Source organism: Sinocyclocheilus anshuiensis, unplaced genomic scaffold (assembly GCF_001515605.1).
Source record: "Sinocyclocheilus anshuiensis isolate Anshui unplaced genomic scaffold, SAMN03320099.WGS_v1.1 scaffold306, whole genome shotgun sequence".
Taxonomy (NCBI): domain Eukaryota; kingdom Metazoa; phylum Chordata; class Actinopteri; order Cypriniformes; family Cyprinidae; genus Sinocyclocheilus; species Sinocyclocheilus anshuiensis.
Genome location: NW_015544175.1, coordinates 583,295 through 596,952, shown reverse-complemented (window position 1 = coordinate 596,952; position 13,658 = coordinate 583,295). Strand labels below are relative to the sequence as shown.

Sequence of the window (13,658 nt, the reverse complement as noted above, 5' to 3'; positions counted from 1 at the left end):
GCCCGGCCCGCGTCTGAACTATGACGTGAAAATTGGCCCGAAGCCCGGCCCGAGGGGCGTAAAAAAGTCGGGACCTGTCGGGCCCGGGCTGAAATGCAGGGCTCTAGAGATGATTGCTGGGACTTGGCTATCAGGCTATGGACTGGTTGTAAGATTATCTAGTGTGTACGTGTGTGTTTGTGTCGGGGGTAATGAGTGATATTTAGTGGGGGGCTGGGATCTGTCGGATATGCGCACAGGGAGAGTGCTGATCAGAGCAGCTGGGTTCAGCTCCTGTCTGCCCATCTGCCTCTCAACTCTGAGATCAGAACAAGGGCTACACACTGCACCTCACACTAAAGAGTATAGTCAATTGTCCTGTCTACTAAAATACATCTTAGACTACTTTTTCACAAGGTAACAGCACACTGGCACACTTAACACATTTTCCATAGTGACATAGTTTCTCTTTCTCTCTACAGGGCTTTGTGACATTAGCGAGGGCTCTGCCACCTCAGAGGATCGCTGCAAATCCCCCACCTCACGCCCCTCGCCCCTCAAAGCATGCCACAATCCATATTATCCATAGCCTCCTACCACCATCATACCGATGACACTGGAGAGCGGTTCAGTCGAATCCTCTGTTCTAGTGCTGTCAAAATTACTGATGTCGGTACCATTCGGTACTGAAATTTAAAAAATGTGACAATGGCAGCTTTTTCCGCTAGCATTTTGAACACTGTTGAGCGGATTCTTAAACAGCTCTGATTGGCCATTGTGTTCAACAGATATGTCTGTGATTGGCTACAATGATCAAATCGGATCCGTCTATGAGCAGATATATTAGGGATCCGCTGATAGACACGGCTTTGAAATGCTCCTGTGTGTATCTGTGTAAGCGCTCGGTGAAGAGCGTGAAGCAATGATCATTGTAGCCAATCACAGACATATATGTTGAGTGCGTGAACACAATGGCCAATCAGAGATGTTTGAGAATCCACACAACAAAGCTCAAAATGCTAGCAGGAAATGCTGGTATTGTCACATTTTTAAAATTTCAGTACCGACTGGTACCAACATCGGTACTTTTGACAACACTACTCTGTTCAGGACTAAAGGGATAGTTCACCTAAAATCTGTCATTATTTACTAATTTTCATGTTGTTCCAGAGCTCTATTGACTTAATTTCTTCTTGGAAAAGGACTACAACTGTACACTGCTGTTTAAAAGTCTGGGGTCAGTAAGAATTAATATTTGTATTCAGCAAGGATGCATTAATTTTATCAAAAGTGACAGTAAAGACTTTTACATTGTTAGAAAAGATTTATATTTTTTAAACATTAATAATAAGAAGAAATTTTACTTTAGCATCAAATCATCATGTTAGAATGATTTCTAAAGGGTCATGTGACATTGAAAACTGAAGTAATGGCTGCTGAAAATTCAGCTTTGCCATCACATGATTAATTGCATTTTTAAAATATATTAAAATAGAAAACAGTTATTTTACATTTTAATAATATTTCACAATATTACTGTTTTATTTTGATCAAATAAATACAGCCATGGTAAGACTTGTTTAAAAACATTTAATAATCTTTTTAAATATTAAAAAATATTTCGAAATCTTACTGACCCAGGTCTTCTGAAGCCTTACAGTAGTTTTGTGTGGGCTAAAAAATCAACATTGAAAATATTTACTGAAAATCTTGACATCCCTTCATGAGTTTTCTTTTATTTAATTAATCAAATTCACAAAACCAGCCTGAATTATATGTTTACACATTAGACTGTTATTCTTTTTGACAAAACAACATGAGGGTGAGTCCATAATGATTTTTGAGTGAATCCTTTGAGATTCATTACTAATTAATCCATATTACACCAAAAATCAATTATACACTTGTGTGCATTTATTTTGTAATTCTCTCGGTATTAAACTAGCCTCTGCTGAAAATCATTGGCAGTGTTAACAGGGCACACCTTACGTAACATCATAAAACTTTGTGCGTGTGTCTGTGGAGGAGAAGTTCACGAAGGCCACAGATGACTGATGATGGCTGGCAGTGAGATGAATGGTAATTGTGACTGACATTGTGACAAGGTGCTCACGCCTGGTGGGAGAATAGTGGTTAAACATCTGAGCTAGAAGCAAGTCATAGGTTCAGACCCCTGAAGGGGTGATCCATGACCTGAGGAGCAGCACCATTGTGCCCTTCAGCAAAACTGTCTCTGTATCAAAGCATTTGCTAAAAGAAACTTCCACAGCAGTCATACAGATTGGTACTGACCGCACTGGATGAATTGTTAGGAAGTGGTTTCTGAAATTATATGTGCAAAAGAGTTGAAAATGTAGCAGCTGCTTAGACTCTGAGCAAGACAGCTGTTTTTGTGGGCGGAAAGGACACATTAAATCTAAATTTACTAGACAACCAAAGCTTGTAAATGCACTGTAAACACAGTGCTCTTAGTTGAGAGTGCTTTTAGACTGCAGTTAATGAGGTATTGATTGCTTTCAGATACTGTCCCTGAATTGTGTAACTGAATATTTAATCGTAGATGTGTCACATAGAAATTCATGTTATGCAAATATAAATAACACTGTCCCAGGGAGACCTTTTTTTTTTCTTCTCCAGATTCTTAACCTTTGCTTAATATCACATCTTTCTCTGGGGTGGGAAAAAAGGGCATTATTTTGCCATCATTATTCAAATTAGCTTTGTTTTTTTGTGGATAGAATGCAAATGTAAAATGCAAAAATATTCAAGGTTAAAACACAGATAGGACAAGGTAATCTTAAAGCATTTGTATTCTTTTTCTTTAGTTCATTTAGCGCAGCTGAAGGTGGCGTGAGAAGCCAAATACAACCTAAAAAACTCCTTCTACAAAGAGCGTGACAAAGGGCAGATCTCAAAATAGAGATAAGATTTTCTCCGAAAGGTCAGAACAGAATGAGAAAGTATTTCCAAAATGACTTAAACTTCAGTTAAAGCACAGACCTCTGCAGCTGTTCTCTCAGCAAGTGGTTTGATCAAATATGAAAAGAAGGTCCCTGTAATCATTGTGCAAATAGCAGCATACACTTGCTGTAACACCATGGGCAGATACAGAACAAATGACTGCGACTGCCACAGAAAGCCAAACCAAACGCATAACAAACAAAACAACCCAGGTCGATACATAATCTTTCACGTTATGGCTCTCCTGCGCTGTATGTTGCTCCCAAAAAGCGTAAAATATCTCTAATTACTCATATGCTTTACTTCCTCCCAAAAAGTCTTCATGTCAAACCATCAGCAATTCTACAATGGAGGAGGGAGAGGAGGTAAGGTTGGATGACGGTGTAGAAGAGGTTCCACTGGTTTTGTTCAACCACACTGTCTCTGTCTCTTATGTATGAACAAAACAGAGGAAGCAGCTGTCCTTAGAAACAGTTACCTGAATAACCCTGACGGAAATTCCCACTGCATGCTACGTTCATGTAGCACTTATGTAACATGGTGAAATGTGCTTGTGGTGACTTGCTTGAGGCGTTTCTCTTTTGCCACACACCAGTGGCTGCGTCCTATAATTGTCTGTCAGTAGGAATTAAGGTTTTTCGGTTTGTTGTCTTCCTGTACTTCCTGTCACTTTTTGTCTGTACATCCCAGCACAGGATTTAGAAAAATACACATTCATTTAGATGGATTGCAACCAGCCGCGGTATTCACTTTATAAATGCTTTTGTGGAGTACTATTAGGAAACAAATACATAGTTTTGGGTAATTGACCATTTAGTTTTCTTTAGTTGTTCTTACATAGACAAGCTGTGAAGGCTGTTTTGTTTTGTTTTGTTGGTTTCTTAATGATTTGATCACTGCTGAGCTCATTACACTGCAAAAAAAAAAAAACTTTAATTTTAAATAATTGTTTTAGGGATTATTTTGGCTGTCCACTTAAAATATCTTAACCTCCTTCGAGGAAAAAAAAATATTTGAGAAGCAAAACTGTCTTAGATAAGACTTATTTTAAGAGAGTGTGTGTGTGTGTATATATATATGTATATAAAATATATTAAAATAGAAAACAGTTATTTTACATTTTAATAATATTTCACAATATTACTGTTTTATTTTGATCAAATAAATACAGCCATGGTAAGACTTGTTTAAAAACATTTAATAATCTTTTTAAATATTAAAAAATATTTCGAAATCTTACTGACCCAGGTCTTCTGAAGCCTTACAGTAGTTTTGTGTGGGCTAAAAAATCAACATTGAAAATATTTACTGAAAATCTTGACATCCCTTCATGAGTTTTCTTTTATTTAATTAATCAAATTCACAAAACCAGCCTGAATTATATGTTTACACATTAGACTGTTATTCTTTTTGACAAAACAACATGAGGGTGAGTCCATAATGATTTTTGAGTGAATCCTTTGAGATTCATTACTAATTAATCCATATTACACCAAAAATCAATTATACACTTGTGTGCATTTATTTTGTAATTCTCTCGGTATTAAACTAGCCTCTGCTGAAAATCATTGGCAGTGTTAACAGGGCACACCTTACGTAACATCATAAAACTTTGTGCGTGTGTCTGTGGAGGAGAAGTTCACGAAGGCCACAGATGACTGATGATGGCTGGCAGTGAGATGAATGGTAATTGTGACTGACATTGTGACAAGGTGCTCACGCCTGGTGGGAGAATAGTGGTTAAACATCTGAGCTAGAAGCAAGTCATAGGTTCAGACCCCTGAAGGGGTGATCCATGACCTGAGGAGCAGCACCATTGTGCCCTTCAGCAAAACTGTCTCTGTATCAAAGCATTTGCTAAAAGAAACTTCCACAGCAGTCATACAGATTGGTACTGACCGCACTGGATGAATTGTTAGGAAGTGGTTTCTGAAATTATATGTGCAAAAGAGTTGAAAATGTAGCAGCTGCTTAGACTCTGAGCAAGACAGCTGTTTTTGTGGGCGGAAAGGACACATTAAATCTAAATTTACTAGACAACCAAAGCTTGTAAATGCACTGTAAACACAGTGCTCTTAGTTGAGAGTGCTTTTAGACTGCAGTTAATGAGGTATTGATTGCTTTCAGATACTGTCCCTGAATTGTGTAACTGAATATTTAATCGTAGATGTGTCACATAGAAATTCATGTTATGCAAATATAAATAACACTGTCCCAGGGAGACCTTTTTTTTTTCTTCTCCAGATTCTTAACCTTTGCTTAATATCACATCTTTCTCTGGGGTGGGAAAAAAGGGCATTATTTTGCCATCATTATTCAAATTAGCTTTGTTTTTTTGTGGATAGAATGCAAATGTAAAATGCAAAAATATTCAAGGTTAAAACACAGATAGGACAAGGTAATCTTAAAGCATTTGCATTCTCTTTCTTTAGTTCATTTAGCGCAGCTGAAGGTGGCGTGATAAGCCGAATACAACTTAAAAAACTCCTAGAAAGAGCATGACATTCACACTCGGAGACCGGGGCAGATCTCAAAATAGAGATAAGATTTTCTCCGAAAGGTCAGAACAGAATGAGAAAGTATTTCCAAAATGACTTAAACTTCAGTTAAAGCACAGACCTCTGCAGCTGTTCTCTCAGCAAGTGGTTTGATCAAATATGAAAAGAAGGTCCCTGTAATCATTGTGCAAATAGCAGCATACACTTGCTGTAACACCATGGGCAGATACAGAACAAATGACTGCGACTGCCACAGAAAGCCAAACCAAACGCATAACAAACAAAACAACCCAGGTCGATACATAATCTTTCACGTTATGGCTCTCCTGCGCTGTATGTTGCTCCCAAAAAGCGTAAAATATCTCTAATTACTCATATGCTTTACTTCCTCCCAAAAAGTCTTCATGTCAAACCATCAGCAATTCTACAATGGAGGAGGGAGAGGAGGTAAGGTTGGATGACGGTGTAGAAGAGGTTCCACTGGTTTTGTTCAACCACACTGTCTCTGTCTCTTATGTATGAACAAAACAGAGGAAGCAGCTGTCCTTAGAAACAGTTACCTGAATAACCCTGACGGAAATTCCCACTGCATGCTACGTTCATGTAGCACTTATGTAACATGGTGAAATGTGCTTGTGGTGACTTGCTTGAGGCGTTTCTCTTTTGCCACACACCAGTGGCTGCGTCCTATAATTGTCTGTCAGTAGGAATTAAGGTTTTTCGGTTTGTTGTCTTCCTGTACTTCCTGTCACTTTTTGTCTGTACATCCCAGCACAGGATTTAGAAAAATACACATTCATTTAGATGGATTGCAACCAGCCGCGGTATTCACTTTATAAATGCTTTTGTGGAGTACTATTAGGAAACAAATACATAGTTTTGGGTAATTGACCATTTAGTTTTCTTTAGTTGTTCTTACATAGACAAGCTGTGAAGGCTGTTTTGTTTTGTTTTGTTGGTTTCTTAATGATTTGATCACTGCTGAGCTCATTACACTGCAAAAAAAAAAAAACTTTAATTTTAAATAATTGTTTTAGGGATTATTTTGGCTGTCCACTTAAAATATCTTAACCTCCTTCGAGGAAAAAAAAATATTTGAGAAGCAAAACTGTCTTAGATAAGACTTATTTTAAGAGAGTGTGTGTGTGTGTATATATATATGTATATATATAAGAGTGTATATATATTAAAATTTTTTCTTACCACATTACATATTTGTTTTGTCTTATTTTAAGCTTAATTTAAATTAAATTGGATGTTTAGTGGTCATGGTTAGTAGTGTTAAAAAATTATAATAAAATCTATGTAGTACAATAATTACATTTAACATTTAGTTTATATTTAACATTTAGTTAATAATATTCAGTTAATCACTAAACATAAACCTTGTAAAATAAATCTAATAAAAATGAATCTAAAACTAATGAACATTAGAAAATAGTATTAAAATAAAAACAAGATGATTTTATGCAATTTTGTTTCTTAAGTAAATTTGTCTTGTTTTAAGAATGTTTAGATATTTTTGCTGGACAATAAATGTATAATGTAACAGCTAAGGTTAAACAAGGTCACACGTTCATCTGCCAGCAATATATTTATTTATGAAAGACAATCGATAAGTCAACAGATACCTATGCAGCAAGGGTATACAAATGATACAAAATGTACAAAATCATGCATATAAGCCGTAATGTCTACTCTGTATTCTCCTGTTTGGTGCATGCTTGTGGCATGGGGTGCTGAGAATGATTGTTTTGTCTGTTCTGATGTTAATTATTTTCCTTTCAGGGCTTTGTGTGGCCAAATTACACCCATTTACATCCCAGAACTGTTTGTCCAGCATGCAGCATTATGCAGTTTGTCTCTGACTCTCTAAAAAATATTGCAGTGTCTCCTTTGTCCTGTTTGAAGCATTTGTGTCCCTCAGGATGATTAAAAAACCCTTTAGCTATGTTGCCTTGGTGTTTTCTCGAACACAACTAGTTCAAGCATTGCATGGCTTTTACTGAAGCTTCAATGTGTTTGTAAAGAGAGGTGTTCTCTTTTTTCCAGCAAAGATGTCACGGAAATTAAGCTTGCCTACTGAGCTAAAGCCAGACTTGGGTAAGCCTTGACTTTGTGTTCATGCTACACAGCTTTTGAATGTGGAGTCCATCAGCACATTATCAGAAACTGGAGAGTCCACATGCTCACTCGCTTTGAACATCTCACGTCAGTTAGCCAAAGACTAAGGTGGCATCAGAATTCCCACACTTTCAGAGTTTATACTGAGTTTCTGACATTGAAACATGAGATATGAAATATAGTTTATCAGAAAAGTTCCATCTGAAGCTTCAGATTTTCTTATGTATTGATTCTTGGGCCTGACATACAGGTACATATGGGTCATGACTGTATTGGTTTATCAAAAGGCTTGTGATTGTCTCCATATGTAAATGGTACACATAAGCATGGCCAAAACCACTGCATTACTTTCATGTAGTCAGGGTCTTCTGTCAGTCTTCCTAACTCTTATCCCGAATAACACAAGTCAGCATTTGCCAGTTCAGCATTTGCTGGTATTTAATTCAGTATCAATTTCAGTTCTGTCATCAGTTTCCAGCAGGAGTGTTTTTAAGGGAATTCCCTCAAGGAGTACATTCTGGAATCGGCTGATTTTAAATGAAAATCAAATGTGTAGGGCTGATGTGAAGATCATTTTCCCCTCACATATTATTACCATATATAAACTTCGACAGGATATCAGATAATTGTTTTGAATAGGGAAGCTTTAAATGTACACAATTGTTCAAAAGTTTGGGATCAGTGATTTTATTTGATTTGATTTGATTTTTTTACTTCTTTTTTTTCATCAAGGATGCATTTAATTGATCAAAAATTACATCTATACATCTATAATGAGAGTTTCCACAAAATATTAAGCAGCACAACTTTCTTTAGCACTGACAATATTAAGAAATATAACCATACGCATCAATTAATTGGGGTTAAAGCATAAATGGCTTGTGTTGACGATACAATTAATATACAATACAATGACCATGTCTCTTTTCAAATATAATTGTCCTTAATTGCTTCTGGAAGTATTATTCTATGTACTATATTAAAACAGACAAATAATATAGTCTCTTTACTTCAAATGGACAGCAATACATTCACTGGCAACTCATTGAAGACTGGCATAATGGCTGCTGAAAATGCAGCTCTGCCATCACAGAAATACATTTTAAAATATATTAAAATAGAAAACATATATTTTTTATTTTTTTTATTTTTTATTTTCAAAAACATTAGAAAATCTTACCGGAATTTTGAACGGTATGTATCTTTTCAGTGAGGTAGATATAATGTTATATTAATGGAAACTACATTTGCCACATTCTTCCATTATTTTTATTTATTTATTTATTTGTTTGTTTTTAATTTCCAGACTGAACACATCTTGGATAGGATGACCAGATGTCTAGTTTTTCCCAGAATAGTCCCATTTTCAGACCCCTTTAACATGTCCAGATGCAGATTTATTTTAGAATACGTTCTAGTAGGGCCAATTTTCAAATAAATGGGGTCGGGTAAAAGGGTCTAAAATATGTAAGTGTTCCGGGAAAATAGGGCATCTGGTCATCCCAATCCTGGGAATACCATTTGTCTCCATCACATTGGAGAGACTGCCTCATTTCCCACATCAAAGGTCATTTTCTCACCACTGAAGGATATTTAATGTTTTAACTTGTGCATAAACCACAATCACAAAGGCAAAACATTTATTTAGATCCTAATTCTGCTCAAGGCCAAGGGGCTGTTTTGTTACACAGATATGGAAAAAGTAATGATGTTAATCTGTCAGTTGTCATCTCGGAGTGGGGGCTTTACCTTTTTGTGTTTTTCTCTCTACTGTCCTACTCTCTGTATGTCCCCCGCGGGGTTCCATACCCCTAGACAACAGGGACAACTCCTTCAGCCGCTCACGGAGCTCCAGTGTGACCAGTATTGACAAGGAAGCACGAGAGGCCGTCACATCTTTCCATTTCTGTGAGACGTACAACCGCAAAGCAGATGGCGGACTTACACCTAGTCTGTGGGTTGGCACGTCCTTGGGCACAGTCTTGGCAATCTCTCTCAACATGCCCCCTGCTGGAGAGCAGAGGCTTCTGCAACCAGTCATGGTCTCTCCTTGTGGTAAATTAGCACATTAGAGATTTAAAAGAATAGTTCAACTGAACTATTGAAAAATGAAAATTTGCTAAAAATGTACTCAACCTAAGCCCAACCAAGATGTAGAGTTTGTTCCTTCATCGGAACAGGTTTGGAGAAATTTAACATTACATCACTTTCTCACCAATGGATCCGCTGCAGTAAATGGGTGCCATCAGAATGAGAGTCCAAACAGCTGATAAAAACATCAAAATAATACACAAGTAATCCACACTACTTCAGTCCATCAAATAACAATATGTTTCTTAGAAACACACAGCTTTTCACTTCACAAGACATTCATTATTGGGCTGGAGTCATGTGGTTTACTTGTGGATTATTTTAGTGATGATTTTATCAGCTGTTTGAACCCTTATTCTGACAGCACCCATTCACTGCACAGGATACATTGGTGAGAAAGTGATGTTATGCTACATTTCTCCAAATCTGTTCTGATGAAGAAACAAACTCATCTGCATCTTGGATGAAAATTTCAGCAAATTTAAATTTTTGGGTCAACTATTCCGTTAATCTGAAGATTGGTTTGTTTGACTCTGACATGTCAACCCTCTCTGTACAGGTACTCTTGTCAGGTTGAAGGGTAGCATCCTCCGGATGGCTTTCCTAGATTCTACAGGGTCTCTCCTCCCTTCTGCTTTTGAGCCATGGTACGAACCCAACGCCCCGGCCAACGGAGAGGAGCGGGACAAGGCCCGTAAGAGACGGCCGGTGTCTGTGTCCCCATCCACATCCCAGGAACTGAATGAAAACCAGTATGCTGTGGTGTGCTCTGAGAAACAGGCCAAAGTCATATCCCTGCCCTCTCAGACCTGTGTATTTAAACACAACATCACCGAAACATCTTTTGTGCTGCAGGCAGATGTGGTACAGATGAACACTGGCATTTGTGTGGCCTGCTTCTGTGCCAATGGACACATCATGACCCTCAGGTAAGAGAAGATGCCCTTCAACATAAGCCAGATGAGGGTTGATTAAAATGCATTAATTTGGGACTGTGTGTTGGAATGTGTAAATACTTAAAAATCTATTAATCTACCATGATTAAGAAAGGGAAAACAGAGGTATTATTATTATTATAGGGTATAACATTTTTATATAATGTTATGTTTATATATATTTTTTTACACTATTAGATATCAAATTAGCAAGCTGCATGACTAAACATGGGAAACTTTTTCATTTTATTTTTAAAAAATATTATACATACACTACCTTTCAAAAGTTTGAGGTTGGTACTATTTTTAATGTTTCTGAAAGATGTCACTTAATGCTCAACCAGGCTTCATTTATTTATTTAAAAAAATAAAGTACAATCAGTGAAGTTGTGAAATATTATTACAGTGTAAAATAAATGTTTCTATTCTAATATATTTTAAAATGTACTGTAATTGATTCTTGTGAGTCTTCAGTGTCACGTGATCCTTCAGATGTCATTCTAATATGCTGATTTAGGCCTCAAGAAATGTTTCTTATTGTCAATATTGAAAACAGATCAATATTTTTGTGGAAACTGATCATTTTCAAAAGAACAGCATTTATTAACTGACAGAGCACTGTAATGTCATTTTAAACATACAGGTGCATCTCAATAAATTAGCACTGTCAAAGAAACCTGGGCTTCCATACCACCTCAGCAGTGCCACAAACTGATCACCTCCATGCCACGCCGAATTGAGGCAGTAATTAAAGCAAAAGGAGCCCCTACCAAGTATTGAGTACATGTACAGTAAATGAACATACTTTCCAGAAGGCCAACAATTTACTAAAAATGTTTTTTTTATTGGTCTTATGAAGTATTCTAATTTGTTGAGATAGTGAATTGGTGGGTTTTTGTTAAATGTGAGCCAAAATCATCACAATTAAAAGAACCAAAGACTTAAACTACTTCAGTCTGTGTGCATTGAATTTATTTAATACACGAGTTTCACAATTTGAGTTGAATTACTGAAATATATTAACTTTTCCATGACATTCTAATTTATTGAGATGCACCTGTAGTGTAAATAATTTATATTAAATAACATACAGTATATTAAATGCTACACTATTCAAGACTGCTTTTACTCAGTCAGCTTTTAAAGATTTGTTTATCCGCACACTGCCTGGTGATTGTTTCACTGATGTGAGGAATTGTTTGTAGCCTGATATTGATATACTGCAGCACATACAGAAAAATTTGGAAATAAGGCTATTTTTAGTATACAATATTGTCATCTTGCTCCACTGTTCAGCAAAGTCAGAGCCAGGGGGCCTGTAGCTATTGCAACACAGATCTAATCACTGTATTGCTCTCTGAATCGCTTTGGCTTATAAATCTTCAGAGGAGAGAAAGGCAGACAAACATCTGTATGTGTTTGTCAGTAGGAAGGTCACAGTTAACCATCAAACATGAAGACCTTGGGGGGGTATTATTGCAGATATCATCTACAAATGTCCTTAATGTTTGTTCCCTGTAATTTAATGGAGCATTTTGAAGGACAAAATAAGCACTGCCACAGTCTCAGCATTGCAGTTCTTGAATAATAGAGAAGGTGAGAAATCCCAGAGCTGAAGAAATGTCTCTCTGTGTCATGCTGTTTCAGTCTGCCAGGGTTGAGACCACTGCTGGATGTAAATTACCTACCCCTGACAGATATGCGGATAGCGAGAACGTTCTGCTTCACCAATCTCGGCCAGGCCTTGTACCTGACCTCCCCTACTGAGATCCAGAGGATCACCTACAGCCAGGAGGTCTGCGAGAACTTACAGGTGAGCAAAACATATTCATGAACTGTTCTTCTCTAGACTCTTCTGTTGCACAGTATTTATGATGATGTTGAAGATGTCGATAATGATGATGATTGGATTGTGTAACAGGAGATGCTAGGTGAGCTGTTTACTCCAGTGGAGACGCCTGAAGCTCCTAACAGAGGATTCTTTAAGGGTCTTTTTGGAGGAGGAGCACAGTCTCTAGACAGAGAAGAGCTCTGTGAGTTCTTTTTTTATTATCTGCTCTTTACCCTCAGATTCTTGATTGAAGTATCACAGCAAAGACGATGTGGTAGAAATGTAGACCACAAACAGAGAGATGACCATTTAGACATGGGGAGACTGGAGCTAGTTGTCACAGTTGTGTTTTTACTCCAGTAAATATATTTTTCAGAGTAGGTTCATTTTTGTAAGTCAGATTCTCAGTAGGCACAAATTATTGCCCAGACACAATGGATACAGCCATTGAAAAGCCAAAATTGTTGCTATTGTCATTATTAAATTGTTATTATTAATACATTCAACAAAATTACAGCATCTAAAACACATTGACAACTTGAGATTCATTAAACATATAAAATAACTGGCATGTAGGCCAGTGTATTTTATTGTGTGTGGCGTTCACTTGTTTACCCAACAGCTATTACAAAAATATAATGATTATTGATTGATTCACATAAATTATTAAAGGGGTCATAGGATGCTACATGCACTTTTACAAGTTTTTTTAACTGAAATGTGTGTTGGCAGTGTGTGTACACAACCACCCTTTTTTTACACTACCATTGAGAAATTTTAACCAAACTATGTTACAGACTTTTCATTAAGACCCTAAAGAATCATATCAACTTGTGGAAAATGGGCATCCTATGACCCCTTTAAGATACAACAGGGTTTTGAACAAGGCATTTGAAACCAACCAATCACATACATTACATATACTACATAGAGAAATTTTGACATAAAATCTACTTACTGAGATATACTGTAGACCTTGTGCCAACAAATATTGTTATTGTTAACTAAAAATACAAAAAAAAAAGATTTTTGTTAATTGAAATAAAATATAAATAGATGAAAATCTTGAACTTAAAAAACCTAAACAGAAAATTAGAAATGTGGTCTTGTCAACTAAAATAAGGTGAAGGAAGTTACTAAAATGACTTAAAATTACTAAAATAACAAAATACTAAAACTGAAAATTTATTTATATATATATATATATATATATATATATATATATACAGTGGGTACGGA

The 13,658-nt window shown here is 36.6% G+C and overlaps 1 protein-coding gene across 1 annotated transcript in view; it reads left to right on the top strand.

The window, feature by feature from the left end:
- Positions 1-13,658, top strand: part of LOC107696120 (syntaxin-binding protein 5-like) — a 107,738-nt gene that overhangs the window by 90,151 nt on the left and 3,929 nt on the right. The window contains exons 20-24 of the mRNA XM_016496300.1: positions 7,491-7,541; positions 9,336-9,617; positions 10,213-10,582; positions 12,236-12,401; positions 12,510-12,621. Coding sequence (XP_016351786.1) covers positions 7,491-7,541; positions 9,336-9,617; positions 10,213-10,582; positions 12,236-12,401; positions 12,510-12,621 — 981 coding nt within the window. The remainder of the gene's footprint in view (positions 1-7,490; positions 7,542-9,335; positions 9,618-10,212; positions 10,583-12,235; positions 12,402-12,509; positions 12,622-13,658) is intronic.